Source organism: Schistocerca gregaria, chromosome 3 (genome assembly GCF_023897955.1).
Source record: "Schistocerca gregaria isolate iqSchGreg1 chromosome 3, iqSchGreg1.2, whole genome shotgun sequence".
Classification (NCBI taxonomy): domain Eukaryota; kingdom Metazoa; phylum Arthropoda; class Insecta; order Orthoptera; family Acrididae; genus Schistocerca; species Schistocerca gregaria.
This window is the reverse complement of record NC_064922.1, coordinates 838,543,517-838,570,217: the sequence shown is the minus strand read 5'-3', so window position 1 is coordinate 838,570,217 and position 26,701 is coordinate 838,543,517. Positions and strand designations below refer to the sequence as shown.

The 26,701-nt window shown below is 40.0% G+C and overlaps 2 protein-coding genes across 7 annotated transcripts in view; one reads left to right on the top strand and one right to left on the bottom strand.

The window, feature by feature from the left end:
- LOC126354693 (kelch-like protein 28) overlaps window positions 1-9,889 on the bottom strand; it is a 129,697-nt gene extending 119,808 nt beyond the window's left edge. The window contains exon 1 of one of the 6 annotated variants that reach the window (XM_050004504.1): window positions 9,751-9,889. The gene's annotated coding sequence lies outside the window, so the exon portion shown is untranslated. The other 5 variants (XM_050004501.1, XM_050004506.1, XM_050004502.1 and 2 more) reach the window with 5 other exon arrangements.
- A 142-nt stretch (window positions 9,890-10,031) lies between these two features.
- Window positions 10,032-11,452, top strand: LOC126354694 (renalase-like). Its single transcript, XM_050004508.1, has one exon. It carries the CDS (start codon window positions 10,032-10,034, stop codon window positions 11,085-11,087), a length of 1,056 nt encoding a protein of 351 aa, XP_049860465.1. The 3' UTR covers window positions 11,088-11,452.
- Window positions 11,453-26,701: the final 15,249 nt, after the last annotated feature.

Below are 26,701 nucleotides of genomic sequence, written 5' to 3'. Positions count from 1 at the left end.
TTGCATACTATTGCCAGCTTGTAAGTGAAATTTACTATGATAGATTTAAGTGTAGATGAATATATCAATATAGACAATGACTTAAAATAATGCCAGTCAGGCTTTGTTATCCATCATTTCAGATTATTTTGCTATATTACTTATCTTCGTAAATGACTTCTTGTTGTACCATTCTGAAAATATGTGCACAACTTAGGCTGTGCTATTTCACAAGTGGCAGCAGCCCAGAAAGCGAATGAAGCAGATTTTTCAAGGGTATACAAGTAAAACTATTATCCAACATGGGAAGAAATTAGAACAGTCTCATTAACTTCTCTAATTGTATCATTGTTGTTAATATTGTGCAAAATACCTCAAATTCATATTACATGTGTGGAGTCGTTCAGTTCTTATTACTAGTTAATGGTATTCCACCAATTTGCATGTAAGTGTGATTGTTTACTGAAGTGACTGGGATGGGTTCATTTGGAGTGTAATGTTGTGTACGATACTATCGTTAATGTTGTTGATATTGATGCTGGTAACTCAGGTGGCCTAGTTAGTCAGTTGGTTGCATGTTCCATTGACCAATCGCACGCTACGGTAGCCATTATGATGTGGAACGTGTCAAGTGCACAAGAAATGCACATATCTACATCTACATCTAAATACATACTCCACAATCCACCATACGGTGCGTGGCGGAGGGTACCTCGCACCACAACTAGCATCTTCTCTCCCTGCTCCACTCCCAAACAGAACGAGGGAAAAATGACTGCCTATATGCCTCTGTACGAGCCCTAATCTGTCTTATATTATCTTTGTGGTCTTTCTGCAAAATGTAAGATGGTGGCAGTAAAATTGTACTGCAGTCAGCCTCAAATGTTGGTTCTCTCCACTCCCAAACAGAACGAGGGAAAAATGACTGCCTATATGCCTCTGTACGAGCCCTAATCTGTCTTATATTATCTTTGTGGTCTTTCTGCAAAATGTAAGATGGTGGCAGTAAAATTGTACTGCAGTCAGCCTCAAATGCTGGTTCTCTAAATTTCCTCAGTAGCGATTCACAAAAACAACGCCTCCTTTCCTCTAGAGACTCCCACATGAGTTCCTGAAGCATTTCAATAACACCCGTGTGATGATCAAACCTACCAGAAACTAAATTTAGCAGCCCGCCTCTGAATTGCTTCTATGTCCTCCCTCAATCCAACCTGATAGGGATCCCAAACGCTTGAGCAGTACTCAAGAATAGGTCATATTAGCGTTTTATAAGCGGTCTCCTTTACAGATGAACCACATCTTCCCAAAATTCTACCAATGAACCGAAGACAACTATCCACCTTCCTCACAACTGTCATTATATGCTTGTCCCACTTAATATCACTCTGCAATGTTACGCCCAAATATTTAATCGATGTGATTGTGTCAAGCGTTACACTACTAATGGAGTATTCAAACATTACAGGATTCTTTTTCCTATTCATCTGCATTAATTTACATTTATCTATATTTAGAGTTAGCTGCTATTCTTTACACCAATCACAAGCCCTGTCCAAGTCATCTTGTATCATCCTACAGTCACTCAATGACGACACCTTCCCGTACACCACAGCATCATCAGCAAACAGCTGCACATTGCTATCCACCCTATCCAAAAGATCATTTACGTAGGTAGAAAACAACAGTGGACCTACCACACTTCCATGGAGCACTCCAGATGATACCCTCACTTCCGATGAACCCTCACCATCGAGGACAACATACTGGGTTCTATTACTTAAGAAGTCTTCGAGCCACTCGCACACTTGGGAACCAATTCCATATGCTAAGTAAGGTTATTTAGGAGTCTGCAGTAGGGCACTGAGTCAAACGCTTTCTGGAAGTCAAGGAATATGGCATCCGTCTGATACCCTTCATCCATGGTTCACAAGATATCATGTGAAAAAAGGGCGAGTTGCATTTTGCAGGAGCGATGCTTTCTAAAGCCATGCTGATGCATGGACAGCAACTTCTCTGTCTAAAAGAAATTCATTATATTCGAACTAAGAATATGTTCGAGAATCCAGCAACAACCAATGTTAAGGATATTGGTCTGTAATTTTGAGGATCCGTTCTTCTACCCTTCTTATATACAGGCGTCACCTGCACTTTTTTCCAGTTGCTCAGAACTTTACGTTGGGCAAGAGATAAGCGATAAATGCAACCTAAGTAAGGAGCCAATGCAGTATAGTACTCTCTGTAAAACCGAATTGAAATCCCATCAGACCTTGGTGATTTATTTATTTTCAACCTATTCAGCTACTTCACAACCCAAGGGATGTCTATCACTGTGTCCTCCATACGGGAATCTGTATGAGACTCAAACGACGGTATGTTTGTACGATCCTCCTGCATGAAAGATTTCTCAAGTGCTAAATTTAAAATTTCAGCTTTCGTTTTGCTGTCTTCCGTTGCCAGGCCCGACTGATCAGTGAGTGAATGGATGGAAGCCTTCAACCCGCTTACCGATTTTACATAAGACCAGAATTTACTTGGGTTTTCAGAAAGATCTTTTGCTAAGGTATGACGGTGGTAGTGGTTGAATGCTTCGCGCATTGCTGTTTTTACGGCAGCACGAATCTCTACTAACTTTTGCCTGTCCTCATTCTCCCGATCTTTCTTGTACCGCGAGTGCAACTGCCTTTGCTTCCTCAGCATTCTCCAAATTGCGCTGTTAAACCACGGTGGGTCTTTTCCGTCTGTAACCCATTTTTTCGGCACATACTTGTCCAATGCATGATTTACAATGTGTTTAAAATTTGCCCACAATTCTTCCACGTCCATTGTACCAGAAGTAAATGAAGTTGATTCATTTACTAAGTGTGATGCTAACAACTGCTTACATGCTCTTTCTAGTAAGAATACTCTCCTAGCCTTCTAAGACAAGATTTATATACATATAAAACAATACAGACTTCAAGATTAATATTTCTATTATTTACCCCATTCTCTTAAGTGGCACAAAATGTATATGCTATATTTATAGATTTATTTATTCCTATTCAAGAATTCATCTACGGTATAGTGAGTGAGTGAATGAATGACTGAATCTCGATGACCGGATGGAGAACTGAACTCAAGTTCTTCCAATTTTATGTCCATTTTTCTTGTTGTCAGTCTTAGTACATGTTTCTATTCAAACTGTAAAAATAATAGTGCAATGTTGTTAGTGATACAAGTAAAAATACGTTAAAATTCCCCACTTCAACTCATGAGCATAAATTGTCTCAATACACAAATACTGCACCATGACAGAGTTGTTGTTTCTTGATTTGTCAACAACTTTAAAAAAACTAGCATCACGTCACACTAATTGTGTAACTGCTGCAGTAACATTTAGCAAATTTTGGACTTGAGCACTAAATAAGGTATCGTAAAACAGGGTGAATAGGATAAATTTTCATGTTCAAAGATGTAAAGGTTTTTCATGTTCAAAGATGTATAGGTGTGTTGACCCCTTTGAATATTAGTGACTTTTATCTTTCTCTCCACTTGTATTGGGGTCACCTCACATATATCGTCCACATCCGGGAAAACAAAGATAGTGTCTTTATCCCCAACCTTTTTCAATGGCACTTAACAGTCATTGCTGACTCAGTTACAGTGACAATTGTGCCTATGAGCCTCCTGTGTCCCTTTTTTGTGTCAAACCTAACAATGACAATGACATCCCGTGGATTTGCAGGTCCTTCACCATCATCTTCAACACCAGGAACTCTGCCAATTACTCTCTCGGGACTGAACGGCAGAATCCCACATTTCACAAAACCAGCCTGGATGTTTCTTTCAGCATTTACTTCCAGCGCCCTCACAAGCTGGTTTAGTAATCAGGGGAACATATACTTTGGAATGGTAGTCTCTTTACAACCGGAACGCAACTTCCAATTTTGGAGAATGCTTTGCCAGCTGGTCTTGAGTGGACAAAAAAATGCCATGTCAAGAGGCTGAGTGAGATGCGTAGAGTTTTTGGGAAGAAAAATATTCTTACACCGTACTCTTCACAAGCCTTGACTGAAGCTACTGAAAGATGAGTGGGAAGGTTGTCCCCAATTAAAATTTTGGGGTCTTCTAACTTCCTATAATAAGGCAAAACAATTGTGGTAATCCAGTCATCAAAACACTGAGCATTAAACCACCCACTTCCACTTCTATTAAATCTGGTTCTTTGGGAGCACCATCCATCCATGAAGCATACAAGTGCTTTGAGCAGTAAACAACATACAAAGGCAGCAGTTTTCCATTTGCTGCAGCAGCAAAGATGATTGACATTGCTGCTTAGGAGGTATTCATGACTCTCTCAGGATATTTTGATCCTCTTTTCATAATATCTTTCGCACGTCCCGGATCATTTGCTAAGTTCAAAATTCACAATGTTACTTGGGGGAACATCTTTAATTTCTTTCTCTAAATCATCAAAATGTTCCCGCAGGACAGCTCTTGACACAGAAGCAGGTCCTCTTTTTATGTTCTGGCACAGTCTTAGACTCAATTTTTCTTTGTGCCTCTTCAAAAAGCTAACAGTGAATTCCATTGACAAACAACTGCAGAGTCAACCAGTCAAAGGATAGCCCCTCTCGGCACAAATAGCGAGCCTCTCCACAATCAATGTCTCTTCATCTACAGAGAGAGCAGTTTGTCCCCCTTGGGGGCACACATTCCTACTCCTCAAATGTCAGTGGAGAACTGTGTATGGAATGCTGAAATTTCTAGCAGCGTGCCTAATGCTGTTCCCTCCTTTAACAGCACCAATGGCTTGGGCTAATTCATCCTTGCTTCTCTTTGTGTACGATTTCCCACGAGGATCAGGGATGTAATTTCAGGGCACTTTAATCAGTCTGGAAATTAAATACAACGAAACATTCAAAACACAAGCAGGTAGTATCCCATAACCAAATGTAAGCCCAATAATAGTGTTATTTTATACTGATCCTATTCACCCCATTTTTTTTTTAAGTGAGTGCTTTCGAGCAAAGTAAAATGAAATCAAGAAATATATTTAATACTTACCAAAAAGAAAGGAGGACCTGAATATGGAACACAATTCTCAGTAGAAGCACTGATTTTGATGATACACAACTCCCGACCACACACCACTGTATACCAAGTTTTCAGAACATACATAAACATGGGAATCCCCCCCCCCACCCCCTCACCCTCCACATGTTTACAGTACTCTACAATCCAGGGTAGCCACCATAGAAGTGAATGTGTTCCTCAAGGGTAATACTGCTGATTGACGCACAGGTTTCCATATTTTATTCCGATCCTGTGTACTTTCTATTATTAAAATTTTTCCGGCAGAATTGATCCTATTCACTCTGTTTTATGGTAGTTTGTAAAATCCCTAACAGAATATGAATGGGCCATTGACCAATAAAATGGCATGGCATTTAAAAATAGAGCTGTTAAATGTACACTGAACAGAAAGAAGACAGTTACAGCAGAATTTGCAAGACTGGATATACTGAAATACCATGCACTTACTTCTTATATAGGACACACATACAATATTCCCATAGACAGTACGCAAAATGAATTTTGTGAAGTTTCAGAATAATTCTTTCCAAACAAACAACAATAGTAGAACATTACACCACAGACTTTTTAATCCAGTATAACTTATTAAGAAGGTTGAAGTTTCAATGTTCAGTATTTTATTCTGGAGTTTGGGGCTAACTGAACTGTGATGTTAACTGGACCGTCACATTAATTAACAATTCAAGAGGTAAAATTATATTTCAGTACCATAAAGTTGTTCCATTAAGCTGGATGTACTACTTTACTGTATATGGCTGTATATTAGCTACATTCGCAAATGTATATAAAAATGTGAATTCCTCTGGTAAGAGCAATGTTTTCTCACATCAAACAAATTCTCCTACAATTTTAATTACTAATGTTACACAATTTTGTTTTAATTAAATTAAGTGTTTATTGCTTTATGATACTCCATGAAATATAAACTGTCCATTTTCCCCCTATTTTGAAGACTTCTGATAAAAGTATGTGGTTAGGTGGAGCAGCTCAGTTAACCCCTGAAAGTTGCTCACGAGTGAATATAATGAATAATTTGGCAGGAACACCTGCCAGTGTTCCCAGAATTACCACATAAAACATTACAACCTTGTAGGGATAGCATGTCCTTTGGCTTTTACTGTCCTCACAATCTTGAAAGACTCTAATGTAAGTGGTACTTTAACATATTTACCAACTAAATTTGTCATTTTACATAACAGACTCATTGAAGTCAGTGAGACAAATTCAGTTGTAGCATGTATAAAAATTATACTCATTTCTAAATAATTTTGAATATGAACTAAACAGGCTTCATCTGGACAAAAAATCAATAGTGCTCTGTGGGGAATTCAACACTGATTTTCTTGGCACCAGCAAAAGAAAAGAACTATTTCTCAACCTCACAGATACTTTCAACTTAAAACGGACTATAACAATCCCAACAAGAATCACAAACACTACTGCTACCGCCTTGGATCAGATATTTGTGAATATAATCTGAACTGCAAAATGTATAAGAACAAGCCTTAGTGATCACAAAGCTCAAGTTGTCACCATCCAAAGCCATTTTCTGCCCAATCAGAACTATAACAGCAAGACAGTTTAATACCTACAATATAGAAACATTCAACTCCCTGTTATCATGAGAAAGTTGGTGAGAAGTTTTGCAAATAGATGACATCAACAGAAAGTTTGAGAAATTCTCTAGCATCTTCATTGATTAGTTTGAAATTGCATTCCCTCTGAAAACACAAGAAATAAGAGGCACAACTAAAAAAGCAAAGCTATGGATAACAACAGGGACCAAAATATCAAGTGCAAAGAAAAGAGAATTACTCAAATACATGAAAAACAATACCATACCCTCCTCTTCTAAACAGTTACATTCAAATCTACAGAAGAGTTATACGACAGGGGGGAAAAATGGCCAATGATAATTTCATAACAGAATCAGCCAACAAAAGCCAAGCAGTATGGAAAGTCATAAAGGAGGACGCAAATAAAATATCCCCTAAAATGGAAAATATCACTCTTAAGCAAGAAAACAAGAGTATAACTGAGCCCCCAACACATAGCACATCTTTTTAAATGTTACTCTGCACAGATCACAAATAATTTAATAGTCAGTGACAAAACAGATACTAGAAAGAAACAGAAAAACAAAGTGCACTCATGTACCTCTTCAATCTACATTGACGGAACAACCCCAGATGAAATCATCAGCACCGCATCAGTTTATAGGAAAATATCATCAGGGACTGATGGTATTCCTGATTATCAAAAAGCAATGTATTAAAAACCTTTCACTTCCTCTTGCAGATATAGTAAATTCATCTTTACTGAGAGGCACATTTCCAGACAGTTTAAAAATTGCTAAAGTGGTCCCTATCCATAAGAAAGGAGACAAAAAAAAATACAAAAGCACAGACCAGTATCATTATTATCACCAAAAAAACAACATTCCAAAATTTCCATTTAAAAGGTGATGCATGCTGCACCCTTGTGACAATAAACTCCAACAAAACTTTATCTTCTCCGGAAACAAAGTTTTTAGGCTTATGGCTTCAAAATAACTTCAAATGGCACACACATTTAAACAAACTTAATGGAACACTAAATAAAATATGTTACAGTCTGAATTTTCCTCTCTGTCAAAGCACTGTCCGAACTGCCTACTTTGTGCAATTCAACAGCATCCTACTGTACAGAATTATATTCTGGGTAATACACCACCTAGTTCAGTCATCTTCTTAACTCAAGAAAGAACTGTAAAAGCAATGCAACATGCTCGACAAACAGATTCTTGCCAACCCCTCTTTCAAAAGTCATCAATTCTTCCTCTTCCTGAAGCATATACTAGAAATCAGTATATATATTAGAATGGATTTAAATGATGTAAATGAAAATTTTAATATCCATGAACATGATACAAGACAAAAGGAAAAGTTTCATGACCAGTCAATAACAACATCAGCCTACAAAACCTCCACAGTAAAGTTTGGTCATATTCTACAACTAGTATAAGGAGAACAACAACAGGTAGAAAGAAAGGAAAATCAGCTGTACGTACCACTACAACAGTAAGACACAGCAACAGAAAGCAGAAGATCAAATCAGTTGCCAAAAAAGCATGCGTTCAGTGAAGCAAAGCGTTCAGTCAAATGCCAAATATTGGAAGAGAGCAGCAGCAACTACGAAGATGCTGGCCACGTCTAGTACATTGATTCCTAAGATGGTGATCTATACACGGGTAAAAAGAAAAATGAAATAGTGAAGGAGGGGACTTCATTCTGGTAAAAGTAGAAGGGAAAACTGCTGCAAGTACTCACTATTATGTTGCTCATGTCATTAAATTGTACAATGATGTCTGGGAAGTAAATTTTTTTTTTACACAGTTGTTTCCACTACAAAATTTGAAGCTGCATAACAAAATGATTCCTTTGTTGCTTCAAATGAAATAACTGCCAAATTACCCAGTCCAATAAGTGGCACTTGGGTTGGCATGAAAACATGATTTGGTTATAGATAGATGTCACTGGATTTATTGTGCAGTAGTCTTGTTATTTCCCTGAATTTTTCATTAAATCATAATGTTGTATTTAGCATTGTTACTAATCTTGTTGCAATGAATTTTTATATATAGGGTCCTGTAATTCAGTTACTTAACACAGTGGTCCAGATAACCCAGGCAATGGGGTTAAGTGGTCCAAAAGTAAGGTTGAAGCTATTTTCCATTTCTCTAAAATCTGAGTCAGATTCTGCAAAAATGAAAGTGCCTGTAGTTTTCATACACGTTTTTCTCCAGTTTCGTGAATGAAATACTTTAAAAAAATTATTTAAGTATAAAAGAGAAGAAAAAATTGGTCCAGTTAAACACAACAATCTTACTACAGGTAGTTTTCAAATTAGGTATAAAATTTTCATTAAGACATAAGTCAAGAAAGTGCAAAAATACAATGAAATAAATAAGTCGCCTAAATGAACGTGCGCTACCACAGCGTTCGCAACTCATTGTTGGATCAGGGATCAATCCAAATCTACTTTCGCTGATGAATGTTATCTGATACTAAACCGTACCGGAAAAAAAGGAAGAAAATTCAGTCTACGAAAAACTGTATATTTTGATAAATATATACATAATTTTGTCATTCAACGCCAGGTATACATTAATAAAACTCGTTTTATTCATTTTATGCCCCAAAACTCTATCTGATTTTATGACTACTTGGCAGTTTATTACTGAAAGGTGGATGAGCCCTTAGAATAATTTTGCTTCTACAAAATGCAAACCCAGTTCAAGATGACTTTGGATTTATTTGTTTTTATAACCTGGTAGGAATTCATCTTACTGTAATAATTTCCAAGAGTCGTTAAATATTCTTCAGGCTGCCCTCACAAAAAATGCTCTTGACGTTTCGCAATGTGACAGTATGCAACTATTTGCTAAAACGTTATTTACAAGTTTATATAGAGTCGTGAACACTTGCACCAGTGTGCTACTCATATTATTTGCTGTTTCATTTTGGCTCCTAGCGTGTGAAAAACTGTGTATATTTATGTTTACTGTTTCTTTCTACATACAACTGCTGGCAGTTCCGCGAGACGCCTCGAACAAAACACTAACTTAGCCGGATATGTCAGTGTCAGTCGGACGATTCTCGCGCAATAGCGTCCACATAACAGTAAGAATGATGGTTATTGTGCCGTCGTACGTACATGATCTACGTTCTTCTTCCGTTTTTGTGTACTTCACTGCTAATTTTGATGTACTGCTATTTTATGCGGGGAGCATAATGCGAATTTTGCATGTTTAGAGAACCTGGTCTCCTTCGCGCTTTAAATTTGACTTTGTTTTGTTTTCTTTTACGTAATATATAATGGTGACACTCTGCAGTTCAGTTCAAATAGTCTGTATTTGTAAAGTGTGCAGCACAAAGCCAAGGTCGTATGCGTAGCAAAGTTGTTTTGTGGGTTCGTGTGTCGACAGTATTAAACAAATGGCTTTAAAGGTACTAATAGTCGGTTCCGGAATAACAAGTGCGATTACTTGTAATTATTTACGAGAAAGATGTAGAAGCAGTTGTCGAGTGATCGTTTGGGATAAAGCCAGAGGCGCTGGCGGCCGAATGAGTACAAGTAGAAGCCCAACCATGGACTCCTGCACAGCGGATTTGGGAGCGCAGTATATAACCACGGTGCCCGAAAATATTGAAGCTAGTAAAGCTGTATACAGCGCGTGTTTCACGAAAGGACTGTTGCACCCTTTGCAGAGTTTCATAGAAGGGATGCACACTTTCCCAAAAAATACAGTTCATTATGTGGCACCAAGAGGAATGAATTCATTGGTGAAAGAGTTCTTGACAGCAGACGAAGTGCAGTTTAACAGACTTGTCACATCTATTACACTAAACGGCAACAAGCTTGATGTTGAAACTAAAGATGGTTATAAAGATACATTTGATGTTGTCGTTCTGACCATGCCAGTCCCTCAAATTTTACAGCTGTCTGGTTGTGTCGAGAGTGTTCTCTCCGACGACAAGGAAACGAGAAAAGCACTCTCAGCTGTGAAGTACAGTTCCCGGTATGCAGTAGCTTATTTCTATGACAAAACACTTGAATTTGATGTCCCCTGGTCTGCCAAATATGTCGTTGATGATGAATTATTACGATATGTTGCAATAGACAACAAAAAACGCAATAGCTCAGCAACTTCTGCAGTTGTTTTTCACACCACAGTGAAATTCGGAGAAGATAATATTGAACGAGATATTGCAGATGTGCAGAGGGACATTGAGAAACATATAAACACTTTATTTCCAACTTGGCCCAAACCAGTTTCTGTGAAATGCCAAAAATGGAGATATTCACAAGCAACTGCAGTGTATGAAGGAAGTCCTGGTTGTATCACATTAATTCAAGAGCCACTGCTCATTGCTGGTGGGGATGGCTTTACTAAATCAACATTTGATGGCTGCATAACTTCAGCTAAAGCAATCGTAAATGTAGTAGAAAAATATATTACAAAGGAACTTGCTGTAGAAGGCAACAGATAGTTATAATAAGGACTCCATTGTTATTTGAGACATTGTGCAAGAAACTGAACAGCAGTGATTACAAAAGATGGTTATATAGTGTTAATGTGGCAACATTCCAGATGTTGAGATTTTTATATCAAACTTTTATGTGGACTAGAGATATATTCCATATCTAATGCTTATTGTAATAGTGCCATATTTAATAGGGTAACCTTGTCAAAGTGAACATTGTGTATATGGGGACTTTTGTGTAAAGGGGAAAAAAATATATTTATTTTTGTGCATATTATCCACTTTCGGCTGAAAAATGCTTGTATCGTCTTACATCTCACTTGTTGGCATGTAAAAGAGGTGAAAAATATAGACTGCAATGCCTATGTCAATTTCACCAAATTTGATATTCACACCAACAAATTTCAATTTGATGGGAGTGGAAGGGGATGACTTGTAGAACATAAGTGCAGAAAATTTCAAACAAACTTGATATGGATCTCACGTACTGTCTGGAACAACAAAAAACTGGCGGGGGGGGGGGGGGGATATTGTGTGTGATGGGACAGAGCAAGGGGAGACTGTTGGGTAGAGGGCATGGGAGCGAAGGATGTGGTGCTAATATAACTCCTATTTGTATAGTTCAGAAAAGCTGGTGCAACTGCCAGAATGTTGAATGCAAGCATGAGCATGCAAAAGTGCATGCATTGTGTTATATAGGTGCTGGATGTCAGTTTGTGGGATGGAGTTCCGCGCCTGTTGCACTTGGTCAGTCAATATAGGCACTGCTAATACTGCTTGTGGATGATGTGAAAGTTGTTGTCCGATGATGTCCCATATGTGCTTGATTGGAGACAGGTCTGGTGTTTGAGGAGGCCAAGGCAACACGCCGGGACTCTGCAGAGCATATTGGGTTTTCAATAGTGGTATGTGGGTGAATGTTATCCATTTGGAAAACACCCCCTGGAATGCTCTTCATGAATGGCAGCATAAGAGGTCAAATCATCACATTGATATACAAATATGCAGTCAGGATGTATGGAATAACCATGAGAATGCTGCTGTCATACGAAATTGCACCACAGACCACATCTCCATGTGTAGGTCCAGTGTGTCTAGCACACCGACTGGTTGGTTGCTAGCCCTCAACACACAGCCACCACTGCCACTGAGGCAGAACCAGCTTTCATCGAAAAGCACAACAGCTCTGCCCTCCAATGAGCTCTCGCTTGACCCCTCCAATGAGCTCTCGCTTGACGCCACTGAAGTCGCAAACGGCAGTGGATTGGGGTCAGTGAAATGTATGTTACAGAGTGTCTGGCTCAGAGCTGTCCTTGAAGTAAGCGATTTTGAACAGTTCATTGTGTCATTGTAGTGCCAACTGCTGCTGCATATGCAGTATGATATGTCAGAGCCGTAAGCCGAACACAATACAGGTAGTCTTTCCTCTTGGTAGTGTCATGTGACCATCTGTAGCATAGTATTCTTGCAACCATTCATTCTCATGACAATGGCTGCCAGAGATCATGCATAGTGACTTGCCAACTCTTTCTGCAATATTGCAGAAGGAACATCCAGCTTCTCATAGCTCTATTACATGACTTAGTTCAAACTCAGTGAGGCACCTCTGTCACCTAAAAGGCATTCTTGACTAACATCAACTCACCACATCCAATCTCGAAGGTAGCTAACACTAATGACTGTTACAACATGTATTTAAAACAAACCTGGTTTTCATCCTCTTAGTGGTACTATTAGTGCCACTCTTAGGTGACTGGTGCAAAATTTGAATAGATATCATCTTTCAGATGTAGAAACCTGCCTACCAAATTTCATTCATGTTGCATAACGCCTTCTGAGAGCAGTGATTTATTTTTTCTCTCTTTTTATTTTATATATCGGTGTATATACCAATTTGAAATTAAGACGCATTGGTATTCACTTCTAGTTTCAGCCAAATTTTTGTTCCTAAAACTGTCTGGGTATTACTAACTTGGGACCTTATCATAGATTTTCCTGCAGCTTACTTATACCATATTAATTTGTTCTATTGCTAATCTGTGAAGATGAATCTTCTCTGATCCATCTTTCATTTTGACACAGATCTCAAGGATACGTTATTGTAACCCAGTGTTTGATTTTTTCCAGTACTGTAACGTATCCTTTTTTGTGACATCTTAAAATGTTGTTTTAATATATTTTGTTAATCATAGGTACTGGTACAGTGTACTGGTGTGGTACTGTCACCTGCTGCAACCTAAAAAATCCCTATGTGTGCAGTGTATTCTGCTGCCTGAGTATCTGCTTTGTTCATGTAAGGCCCACCTGATATATTGAGAGGAGCCTACAGTTCTCCATCTGATAGTGTCATCTGAGCCTATGTTTCGACTTTCCACTCTGTTCCCAACTTGAGGGGGACAACCAATCCTGAGTACAATGCTGCAGACGGTGAACTGACCTTGTACTCCTTGTGGAATGCTAACTCCCTTCACCAGTTCAACCAACACCTAAAGAAACTGAGTATGGCCTCAGAACCCAATTGGCAATGATCATTTGTGTAGACATGAGCTTTGATTTGCAGCCAGTTGCACCCAGTATGTTCAATAGTTGCTGGCAGAGCCACCTCCACATCTCGGATGAAGCCTCCTGGCAAACATATTGAGTGACCACTGACCTCCTTTGCTGACCTGCCTACTATTTCTGTTTCCATGAGGAGCCCAATCACCCACATAATGTTGGAGCTCCCAGTGACCCACATACCCACCCTCTGCACTTGTCAGGACTTTGCAGGAAAATTGTCCTCTGACCCAACATATGGGGGCAACATAAGAATAACTTAATTCTTTGAAGCACCACCCACTTTTCAGATTTTATATTACAGTTAAAATAAGCAACTCTTTAGAAAGCTGGAAATAGACATTGGATGACCAAAGGTGAAATACCAGAAGCAGAGACATTAGACAAGATGTCTCTACCATTCACTCTAGTGTTAGGTGCCATCAGTTTACATACATGGTTTCATTTAGAACCAACTGTAAGAGGAAGGAAGAGTAGTGGTATAGGGGAAGAGGAGTGGTACGGGAAATGAATGTGATGTGGGGTACGCAAAGTACCCCTGTCATATGCCTTCAGCTGGCATGTGTAGTAGTTTTCTGAATGAGCAAACAAATTTAAAAATGGGAGAAAGAAAGCTTTGAAACTGCTTTTGTGTGTGTGTGTGTGTGTGTGTGTGTGTGTGTGTGTGTAGAGAATATATTGATTTTGTATATTTTTCAAAAGTTGCAAACTATAAAAAATATACAAGAAGTTGTAGAGGATTGACATTTTATATAGGAACTGGCAGTTGAGCCTCAATATAATGCAATGTATTATCTATAAATAGATGAAGAGAGCCACTATACGATGATTACAAGATTGCATAACAATCCATAAAATATCTAGGAGAATGTGTACAGAGGAATTTAAAGTTGTTAACTGCACGTAAGGCAGATGCTAGACAGATTCACTGGATAATCCTCAGGAAGTGTAGTCCAGTCACAAAGGAGACAGCTTTGAAAAACCTTGTTCACCCAATTTGAATACTGCTCGTCTGTCTGGGAATAGTTACAGATAAGTCTGACAGGGGAAACAGAGAAGACCCAAAGAAGACCACCACATTTTGTTATAGGTTTAAGCAGGAAAGCATCACTGAGATGTTTAGCATCTCCAGAGGCAGATGCTGCATGAGAGGTACACTGTGACATTGTTTGGTTTACTGTTTTGAGTGTGTATGTTCCTAGATAAACCAACCAATATGTTGCTTCCTCCTATGTATATCTTGCAGAAGACCACGAATGTAAAATTAGACACATTTGAGCATCACACACATTTACCAACAATCGTCCTTCCCGTGAATCAGGCAACTGGAACAGGAAAAAGGGGCGGGGAGGGGGGGGGGGGGGGTTGGACAAGTTGCACATATCACGGCAGATCTGCTGCAATGGTTGCCAATCAGTCTAGACCAGTCATCAGAAAGGATTTGAATGGCATTACTCTCTTTTATGAGACAAAGATATGCTGTTGCAATCAGTAATTTGTTTTAGAAGTTAACTCTTTAACAGGAGCTACATTTCATTCTTACTGAATTTCGGAGGTTCAGAGTAGCTGAATGTTGGTGTGCAAAGTGGCTAAGTGCTTTCTTTCATTACTGCTGTGAGGGGCAGTCAAAGTTTTAACTTTCCTCTCACAAAATAATACACTATAATGAATTTCTTTGCTTGTTCAGACGCATTTCTGTAGTTATGGTGTACACTGTAATTCTGTGGCTCAGTGCTAAAATAAAGTACCACAGCCCATCTCCACTTAATCAAGGGGGTCTGCCATTTTGATTTGCTTATCTAGTGTCATAGGGGCTCCAGACTGTACCAGGTCTGCAGACGAAAGTTAAATTACATAAATTTATTTTTCGGTGATAATTGAAACTTTGTTTTAAAAATGCATAACACTGTGCTGTCTGTAATAATGTTATTTTATTTTGCTACCAGTTTTGGTTCTGAACCAATGACAACAGTAAAATTATCACAGATGTATCGCATGTTGTACTTGCTTTGACATAAGTTACCGCAGAAAACCAGAATTATCAAAAAAAAAAAAAAAAAAAAAAAAAAAAAAAAAAAAAAAAAAAAAAAAAAAAAAAGTGACAACAGTAAAAAAGGATGGCAAACTTTATGACTTCTCCTATGTGCCAAATAGATAATTTTAGCTGGTAGAATAACATCACTGGAAAGAGCTCGCAATAGTCGGTAAGTAGTTTTTCAATGTGACAAATTTAATGCAGATACTTACTGTATTTTCAAATGTATGCTAATAAATATCAGTGTATACTAAGTGGTGTGCTGGTACTGCAAACAGCTGAAAGCAAGGGGAACTACAGCCATAATTTATCCTGAGGGCATGCAGCTTTACTGGATAGCTGCATCAAACCAGTCTCAGGACTGACGACAACAACAACAACAACAACAACAACAACTAAGTGGGGAAGGTTATAGGTTGACAATAGTACGAGATGGATAGATTGCTATTATTCATCATATACTGGAGATCTTGACTCACAGAGAGGCACGACTAAACAAACTAGGCCTACTAAAAAAGTAAGCTTTTGGCCAAAAAGTGTTCTTCTGAAGTAGCGAACACACACATTCCAGGGGGGAGGCTCAAGGGAGAAATCCTAGGATGGGCTTGAGGATCTGAGGAGAGACTGGAGATTGTTGGATTTCTGGAATGGGGTCACTGTGGCAGGGTTGTAGGTGGCTGAATCTATCAGCTGGCTGTGTCTTTGTGGCTGATAAGCCTTGTAGTTCAAAATCACAGTGTTTGAGCCTTTGTCACCAGGTAGGATTATAAGTTCGGGAGCAGTTTTTAGGTGGTGGATTGCAGTTCTTTTTGTGAATGTAAGATTAGCTTGCATGTTGAGGGATTCAAGGAATGATGGGGAGGCAATGTTTGAGGTTAAGAAATTCTGGAAAGTTAACAGTGCATCATGATCTGGGGGAAGTGGGGAGTGGATTGCAATTGGATGGGGGAGTGAACTGAGTTGGGCAGTTTTCAACTTGGTTTTGGGTTAAGTCTGACTGACAGTGCTGATGGCAAAAACGTGTTTACACCATAGGGACCAGGAGGTCTTTAACAAGTCCAGCAGGATTGGAAAGGTTCACAGCAGTGTTTCGTTTAAGTTTAAGTTCTGGATTATGTATTTTGGAGGTAGGAAGTTTTTGCGAGTCTGGTAAATGTAGTAGGTCTGTGAAGCACAGTTTCTCAACTATGAGGGGATGGGGGGAAGAAGCATTGGAGGCTTGTTGCAGAGGTGGTGGATAGTTGTAGTCAAGGTGGGAGTGGAGGTGAACAGGTCGGGGAGCTTTTTCGAGGTGGCATTGTGCATATTGCTCTAGTTCCTGGAGTGCAAGAGTTTCAATATGAGAGATGGGATACAGAAATTTGGGATTGCAGAACAGGAGAATTTTACTGGTGGAGAAGAAGCTTTGCAAGGAGGTTTGGGCCTCATTTAAATGGTTTTGCATGACTAAGTTAGTGAGTCATTATGGAAGGAGGGGTTGCAGCCAGAGATGGGTAATTTGATGGTAAGGCCATTTGGAGGGATTCCATGGGTTGCGCAGTAACACAGGAACAGTATTTGAGACTAGGTTCTGACTAGGGATAAGGAAACTTTTCTGTGTTGATGCAGATAGAGTGAGCAAAGACCAGTGGTAGAAGATAAAAATGGATAGCAATTCATAAATAACTTAGAAATACATGTGAAAAAAATTGCTACAATACATGGGAAAAATCACAAAAAGGATGGAATGGATGAAGTACGGGAAAACAGGATAAAACTTGAGGGAGTGTGACTGACAGTGAAGGGCAAAAAGAACAGAAATCGATGTGAAAACACAATGAGATCTAAAGATAAAAATAAATAAAAAGACTATACTGTGGGTTGCAATTCAGAGGGCAGATATGTTTGAAGAATGGGGATAATAAATGTGACTAGATTAGATGAGTTTAGTATGTGCATCGTGGAATAAGGGGGAGTGGGGGCTGGTAGGGCAAAGTACAAGTTCGTGCGGCACAGGAAGGTACAGAAAATAACAGGCGAAAGTATGCAAGAGTGATACAGGAAGAGAGATCAATTTGTAGGTCTGGGATTAATTGTATTAGGGGTATTAATGTGGGACATGAGATGCTGCACCAACAACCAGCAAGGTCAGGTAGACAGGTGTTGTGCGCATATGAGACGGCTGATACAGTGCAGCTCGTAAATCAGTGTGTGGTGCGGTTTGGAAGGTAACGTAAAATATGAGAAAGAGATATGTTGCAGAGAGAATGAGAGAGAGAGAGAGAGAGAGAGAGAGAGAGAGAGAGAGAGAGAGGTGGACCTACCTTATGGGCACTCAACACAAAGGTTATCGGTGCCCTTAAACATATTACAAGAAAGGAATGTGTGTATAATGTGTCTAAGATTATTGTCACATAGTGTGGAGGAAACCTTTAAAATGGCACTCATTCACTCACTCCCACCTCATTCGCATAGACCCACACAGTCACACTATCCCATTGGCCTTAATACAACAGAGAAGGGTGGAAGGTCCTACACATGGGATTAAAACAGAAGTAAAATCATGTAAGAGCTAAAAGAAAGGCACATGGAAGTGTGACTGGCTGACCACCTACAAAAAACGTGGGTGAGCCAGTCACCCTGTTAACACATTAAGAACATCTCCCTGCAATTTTAGAAAACAAGTTGGACACATCACAATACCATAAAACTCTATCCACACTAATTTCAGCATCACTTACAATAAAGGGCACATCTGCTGGAAAATCTGCAACTGCCCTCTGGTCTGAAAATAAAACACAGTTGAGTAATAAGCGGCACACAGTGATCTGTATGCAACAGGCACCACACAATGGAGGGTCCTCTCATTAGAGCAAGGATCCATGCATCATAGAGCTGTGGACTACGTGAAGACGAGTAAGGAGGATCTAACCCTGTCTTTGTGGCTGAATGGAAGTACGACTTGGCCACGTAGTGGGCTTTGTAAGACGTAGCTTATCATCAGTCACTTACAGCCACTCGTCTTTCCATTGACACAAGTCTGCACCTGAACAGGTGATCACAACTACATGCCTCCTTAGCTGCTACATCTGTCCTTTCATTCCGTGCAATACCTATGTGCCCTGGTACCCAGCAGAAAGACATATCCTTCCCTAATTGTCATAGTTGGAGGAGGGCATCGTGGATATTCTGGACTAGTTTATTTCCCAAGTGTAAACATTGCAGAGAGTTACGGGCACTCAGCGAGTCTGAACAGCCAAGGAATTTAGCACTCTTAAGAATGCCTCATGTGCTCCAGTGCCCACAAATCGCACATCAATTACAGTAAAGTCTCGAGACAGTCGGATCTTGATGACACAATCAAGAAAAACAACAGAACAGCCAATGGAGTCCCCCATGTTTTGACCTATCCATAAAGACAGCTGTCTAATTGTGGTGTGCAATTAAAATGGCAGAAAATAAAATATAAAAACTTATGCAGAAGTGCAATCTCTTCTGTACTACACTAAGTTTAAAATCACCCAGGGCCTCTGCCGTAAACATGGTGGCAGGCAGTTAAAAACCTGGATTTGGAGCACTGCATGCTCCACAGCAAGTGACTGGCACACACTGCAAGAGGATCCCAAATGGCATTGTTGCTTGTGGACAGTTGCAGAAAAGGTGTCCCCACAGGTGGATGCGCACAGTTGATGTTGGAGCGGTGAGAAACTTGTATGCCTAATGCACCACGAGGAGCTGCCGCCAGGTGGTGAGTGACAGTTCCTCAGCCTTAGCACAGAAACTGGAGCAGGGCTGGTCCTATAAGCATCTGTGGCTAGCCTAATCCCCTCATAGTGGGTTGTGTCAATAATCTACAAGTAAGATGGCCTAGCTGACCTGTAAACTGTGCAGCCATAGTCTAACTGTAAAACCCCATAAAAAAGCAGAAGCACCCTGTCTGCTCCTCAAGACCTTTGACTAAGGTACTTTGATATTCAGTGCTTTTGGGTTTGTGGCTTTCAGGTGTGGTAACAACAACAGTTTGGAGCCAAAAATGAGCTCAGGAACCTAACAGATTCTTTAAAATGAAGAATAGTGTCTCCCATATGCAATTCAGCTAAATTAAAAATATGATGAGAAAACACACACACACACACACACACACACACACACACACACACACACACACACACACACACACACACACACACACGAGACCACTGGCCTCCGAGGCGACGTTAAGCAACTGTGCGTGACGGAAGAAAAAATCTGGGCAGTCGGAGTGAGGAGGAGGGAAAGGGGTGAAATAGCACAATGGGGAGGGGCTTGGGGGCGACCACACAGATTGCTTCTCTGATCATGCGCATTTGCTTACAACCTGGTACTGGCAGCCAGAGACAGTGGTCTCGTGTGTGTGTGTGTGTGTGTGTGTAGGGGGGAGTAGCAATCCATCCTTTTTATAATATGGAAAGTCCAGAATGGAATAATGACAATTGTTTGATTTTGCCTAAGGGTTATATCTTCTATCACCACCTTGGAAATTCAGTAGATGGTATTAGAAATAATTTTCTACACAATGTACAATGCCTCCCTAGTTGTCTTAAACACCCACGTCAAGACCAATTCTGGCCCCTGTAACATTTACAAAAGATAAATGTTTGAATAGAATTGTAAACTTAGTAATTGCTTACACAGTACAGAGGGGTGATGCTTCTAGCAGGGGGAGGGGTAATTCTTGGGTGAAAGAAAGTGAATATACTCTAATTTGAATAGCTTGCAATAAAATATTACTACAGTGCACAACTCTACAGTCAATTACATGAAAACGAGTTGTGGCAAATAAAAGTGGACCAGTTGAGTGGATGTATTTTGAACCCATTCATGGCAGCATTAAAGACCTACAGTTAAATCCAACAGGATGGAGCAACTGCCCTTATAGCCAGCCGAACCTTGAAACACATTCGCACAACCTTCACGCCTGACACGTGTTTTTGGCAGAGGTCAGTATGGTCGTGGTCCCTAGCTGGCTACCCAGCTCACCTGATATATCAGTGTGCAATTACTTTGTGTGGAGAGCCCTCGTGTCTAAGGTGTACCACAACAGCTCCAGTAGTCTTCAAGAACTGCAGCACAGCATTTCGGATGAAACTGGCAGCAATTCCAGCTTCAATCTGCCTTTAGAAACTTGCTGACCAGGATTCAAAAGTGCCAAGAGGTGCATGATGGTCAGATTAGTACTGTATTTCCTTTCCTCTGCTGTGTTTCTTTGTACATTGGAACTCTATTCCCTGAGCCACTTATTTGTCCCATCCTATAGAAATTAATAAGTTCTAATTACAGTTAACAGTTTTAGGGAATTGCTCAGTACTCAAATTATTTTGTGGCACATTTGCCATCACACTAAATACTTGTAGCATCCTGGGGAAAAATGTTTCAATTTTTTGCTAATAAGAGTAATCTACTGATAGTATTTATGCCTCAACACTAAAGTCTGTCAAAACCCAAAAGCTTTACTTCAGTTTCTCGTGCAACAGAGTTGATTCTGAGTTTCATCATCCGTAGTTGCATAACTATATATTTGGAAAATTGATAAGTGCAGCAGAAAACACCTGCTACATGCAACCACATACTGCAAATTTCAAGTTGGTTTATATTATTATTACAGCAGGGTTTTAATGCACAAATCAGTTACCAAGTGTTGCACAGGTGCCTTCACACTCAGTTCAGAACTATTTATTCTAACCCTTCATATTTGATTACCTGGTGCAGCCACCTAACACTAGCTTACTGTTCCTGCTCAACAATTAATTTCTGCTGAATTACTCCAGACTTCACACTTCATGCTCTACAAGTGCAGTTCGCCTGGTCTGAGATGCTGGTCCTGTGTGCATGAATGTGTGAGAGTTTTCCTTTCTGTAGAAGGCCTTGGCTGAAAGCTAAGTCGAAAAGTTTTTTTTTTTTTTATGTTGGGTCTGTCTGCATCTCAAAGTGTCATCTTTATGGTGAGTAGCAATCCATCCTTTTCCTTGTATTGTTAGTATGAGCAATAGTAACACGACAAATTTCTTAAAACGGAAAACATACATCAAACTGATGATTTCCTAAGCTTAAAAATAACTTTTCTGTTACGGATAAAGGCAGCTAAGAAAAAGGCAAAGATACAGGAAGAATCAAGGGTCATGATACATGAGAGGTAACAAATCAATTCACATGGAGAACTACAGGGACAACATTTATTGGACCACATGTTGCATATGCTGACGATGGGCTGATGCATATGAGATTTATCATCTTGAGGGAGGCTTTTCAGCAAGCAGGATTGGATGTTATAAAGCAATTTGTCTGCTTCTCTTTCTGCTGTAATAGATTTCCTCCCTCACCAAAGCATCCTATGTCATTTCCTTCCATGGTCTTATTTAATCAGGTCCCATCACCTCTCTCTTTGATGACCAACTGGTCTTTATCCTCACAAGTTTCTTTCCAATTACTGCCATAGAGACCTGGGTTTTTCCTGGCATATACAATTCTCAAACAACTTACGGGAATTCAGCCAGGTAAAATTTACAGTGACCACCGATATTTCGGCAGGAGTACAGGCAAATTGGAGTAATTCAGTAAAGATAAAATACACACACTTAACTTTAGTGCCACTTTTTGACAAGGGAGAGAGCAGGATTCCAAGCAGAGTTTAAACAAAAACCTCCATCACTGTTTACAAGGTTGCTCACTAATTTAATCTCCAGTGTCTCCTTAATAACACTGTCCCAATATCTGGACATGCATGCCAATATCTCAGTATTGTTATATAACATAGGGTGACCAGTATCCAAGCAATGTTTGGCAATAACAGATCTACTTGGCTGCTGTAATTGTGTTTGCTGTTTATTCTCAGTACATCAGTCCTCCACGGTGATGATAGTCTGACCAATATATGCCATGCCACAGCTACAAGGAATGTGATATACTCCCGCCTTACACAAATCAAGATCATCCTTAACAGAACACAAAAGTACTCTAATTTTAGATGGAGGTCGGAAAATACATTTGACATTGTATTTCTGTAAAATACGACCGATCTTGTTGGAAGTGCTTCCTATGTAAGGCAAAAGGCAGTAGACTTAGGTGTCTACTCAGTATTATCATCAATCAACCCAATGCACAGCTGGTCGATAGTGCAACGCAAATTCAATCTGTCTTTCACTATAACGATTTTACGAAACATAGCTTCAAGATGGGGCAGCTCAGCTGGCAAAGTCTCAGGGACGGATATGACATGTGCCCTTTGTACCAAGGTATGAAGTACCCCTTTACACCCAGCCGAATGGTGACAACTATTAGCCTGTAAATACAAGTCGCTGTGAGTACGTTTCCTGTAAACTGCAAAACCAAACTGCCACGAAAGGGAAGGTAACCATCCTCTTCCAACTCCATCACAAAACAAATGTTCAGGTGGATCGAGTTCAGATGTTATAAAAAGGCATTCAAATTCTCCCTACCATGAGGCCAAATAACAAAAGTACCATAGACGTATCTGGGGGGGGGGGGAGGGGGTGAAGGGCGGGTTTCAAAGGTGCCAACTCCAAAGCGCGTTCCTCGAACTCTTCCATAAAGAAATTTGTGATCAAAGGAGACAACAGAATACCCATCGCAACTCCATCTGTCTGCTCATAACATTGGTTACTGAATAAAAAGTAAGTGGATGTCAACACATGCCAAAAGAGATTAGTTAATTCAGCACCAAATCTAACCTAAATTAACCACAACGAATCAGACAGAGGAACACGAGTGAAGAGAGACAATACATCAAAACTTACTAAAATATCAGTCATTCAACCGCAGTCCCTCCAAACGACATAAGAAATTAGCTGAGGTCCTGATATGATGATCACACCGACCAACTTGTGGACTCAACAGAGAAGCAAGATGTTTGCTACACGATATGTCGCAGCACTGACATTACTCGCTATAGGGCGGATAGGAACCCCTTCCTTGTGTACTACGGAAGGCCATATAACTTAGGGGGGAACAGCCCTATAGGTGTTGAGTCTCTTGACAGTTCCCTGTGTCAAACCACTTTTCTTCAGGAGGCTGTTGGTCTTTCTCTCAACACTTTTTGTGGGCTCAGCATCAATTCTGCAATATGCCAAGTCAGATAATAAATCTTCTGTACAGAATATAGTTTGTTTAGAACAACAGTCGCATTGTCCTTCTCCGCAGACTCAGTCCACTTGACATTTCGGTTAGGAGGAAGGATGATGGACCATTGGGACATGCTGTTTACAGGAAACACACTCACATCAACTTGTATTTGCAGGCTAATAGTTGTCACCATCTAGCTCAGATTGAAGGGTTCGTCAAAATGGTTATTGTGAAAGACAGACTGAATGTGCATTGCGCTATCAACCAACTGTGCATTGGGCTATTGGTGATAATACTGAGTTGACACCAAAGTCTACTGCCTTTTGCCTTACATAGGAAGCACTTCCGACAAGATCAGTCGTATTTTACGGAAATACAATGTGAAATGTGTTTTCCGACCATCTAAAATTATATTGCTTTTGGGTTCTGTTAAGGATGATCTTGATTTGTGTAAGGCGGGGGTATGTTGCATTCCTTGTAGCTGTGGCATAGCATATATTGGTCAGACTATCATGATCATGGAGGACTGATGTACTGAGCATAAACGGCACACACGATTACAACAGCCCAGTAGATCTGCTGTTGCCAAACATTGCTTGGATACTGGTCACCCTATGTTATATAACAATACTGAGATATTGGCATGCATGTCCAGATATTGGGACAGTGTTATTAAGGGGACACCGGAGATTAAATTAGTGAGCAACCTTGTAAACAGTGATGGAGGTTTTTGTTTAAACTCTGCTTGGAATCCTGCTCTCTCCCTTGTCAAAAAGTGGCACTAAAGTTCAGTGTGTGTATTTTATCTTTACTGAATTACTCTATTTGCCTGTACTCCTGCCGAAATATCGGTGGTCACTGTAAATTTTACCTGGCTGAATTCCCTAAGTTGTTTGGGGGGATTCAAAACCACACCTTCTGCTGGAAAAGTTATGGCTACGGTGTTTTCGATTCCGAAGGACTCTTGCTTGTGGACATCATGCCAAGTGGAACCACCATAAATTCTGATGTATATGTCACGACACTTAAGAAACTTCAAGCTCGACTGAGTCGTGCTCGACCAGATTGGCAAAAAGCAGGATATTTTGCTGTTGCACGACAATGCACGGCCACGTCAGTCAAAAAACCATGGAAGCGATCACAAAACTCGGATGGACAACACTGAAACACTTGCCTTACAGTCCTGAGCTTGCGCCATGTGACTATCATCTCTTTGGGAAACTGAAAGACTCTCTCTGTGGAACAAGGTTTGAAAATGATGACTCCCTTGTGCACGCTGCCAAACAGTGGTTCCAACAGGTTGGTCCAGAATTTTATCACGCGGGTATACAGGCACTGGTTCCCAGATGGCGTAAGGCAATTGAGAGGGATGGAAATGATGTGGAGAAATGAAAATATTGTGCCTAAAGAAGGAACCTACACACTGTAAAACTTTCAAACATGTAGAATAAAAAAAAAAAGTGTGTGCATTCTTTTGGAGTGACCCTTGTATATAGCAATACCGAGATATTGACATGCACATCCAGATATTGGGACAGTGTTATTAAGGAGACAGTTGGGATTAAATTAGTTAGCAACCTTGTAAACAGCGATGGAGGTTTTTGTTTAAACACTGCTTGGAATCCTGCTCTCTCCCTCGTCAAAAAACAGAGGGACAGAGTCAATGTTACCTCACCAGCTAATTCGTAGTCTCACTATTGATATCTCTGGTCATCTTTGGTGGCATTAGTGTTCAGTGTGTGTGTTTTATCTTTCCTGAATCACTCCAAGAACCAATGTTTTAAATTTGCCTGTACATCATCTGTCCATTGCGGTTTGTGCCTTGAAAATGGCAGGACGTACTCCCGCCAAAATATCAGCAGTCGCTGTAAATTTTACCTGGCTGAATTCCGGTAAGTTGATTAGGCTACACGCATTTCTCACGACTACACCACTTCAGCCTTGCCACACTAATCCTTTCTTCCATGATCATGTCCACTTGCTAGGAATGAATGGTTTTCCCCTCCACCCTAAGCCCCCAATAGTCACTGTTTCTGATTTGTGCTTTCTGACTATTGACTGATCAGATATAATAAACAGGAAAAGAACCATCTTAATATAGAGTAAGCATTGTGCAGAACTCAAATGCCACGTCAAGTACAGAGATTTGGAAAACAGCAGATACCAATCACTGTCTCGCAGAGACACAAAATTATATTTGACAAGGAAAGAGTAACTCCATGCTTAAAACTACTGCAATTTTGTCTTCAGTGAGGGCATTGAGATCAAATTATGCAACAGCAGATTCAACGAAGCTGCAGCTGTATCCTTAGCAACAAAATGGCATGACAATAGGATTCCTGTGCATATTTCCCCTCCTCTCTTAATAGATGACTAAGTACAAGGGCAAATATACCTTTATATATATATTTTTAAAATATTAACACTTGTGTAGTGTTGGCAGAAGAGCCAACACCGTGTTACTAGAGGAGGCCGAAATGGACGTACTTAATTTGATACTTAACTAAGATCCATTAATTACGAACGTCGCTCTCGACAGTACATTAATCACAATTTTATCTGTTCAGAAGACATAGTAACTGAATATGGCGCCTTGCTAGGTCGTAGCAAATGATGTAGCTGAAGGCTATGCTAAATGGTCGTCTCGGCAAATGAGAGTGTATGTAGTCATTTACCCATAGCTAGCAAAGTTGGCTGTGCAACTGGGGCGAGTGCTAGGGAGTCTCTAGACCTGCCGTGTGGTGGCGCTCGGTCTGGAATCACTGGTAGAGGCGACACACGGGTCCGACATATACTAATGGACCACAGCTGATTTAAATGCTACCACCTAGCAAGTGTGGTGTTTGGCGGTGACACCACACTTGACCTGGGAGAAGCTGTAAAGGCATGCAGTTAAAATATTTAGGGTAACAATACAAGAACATACACCATA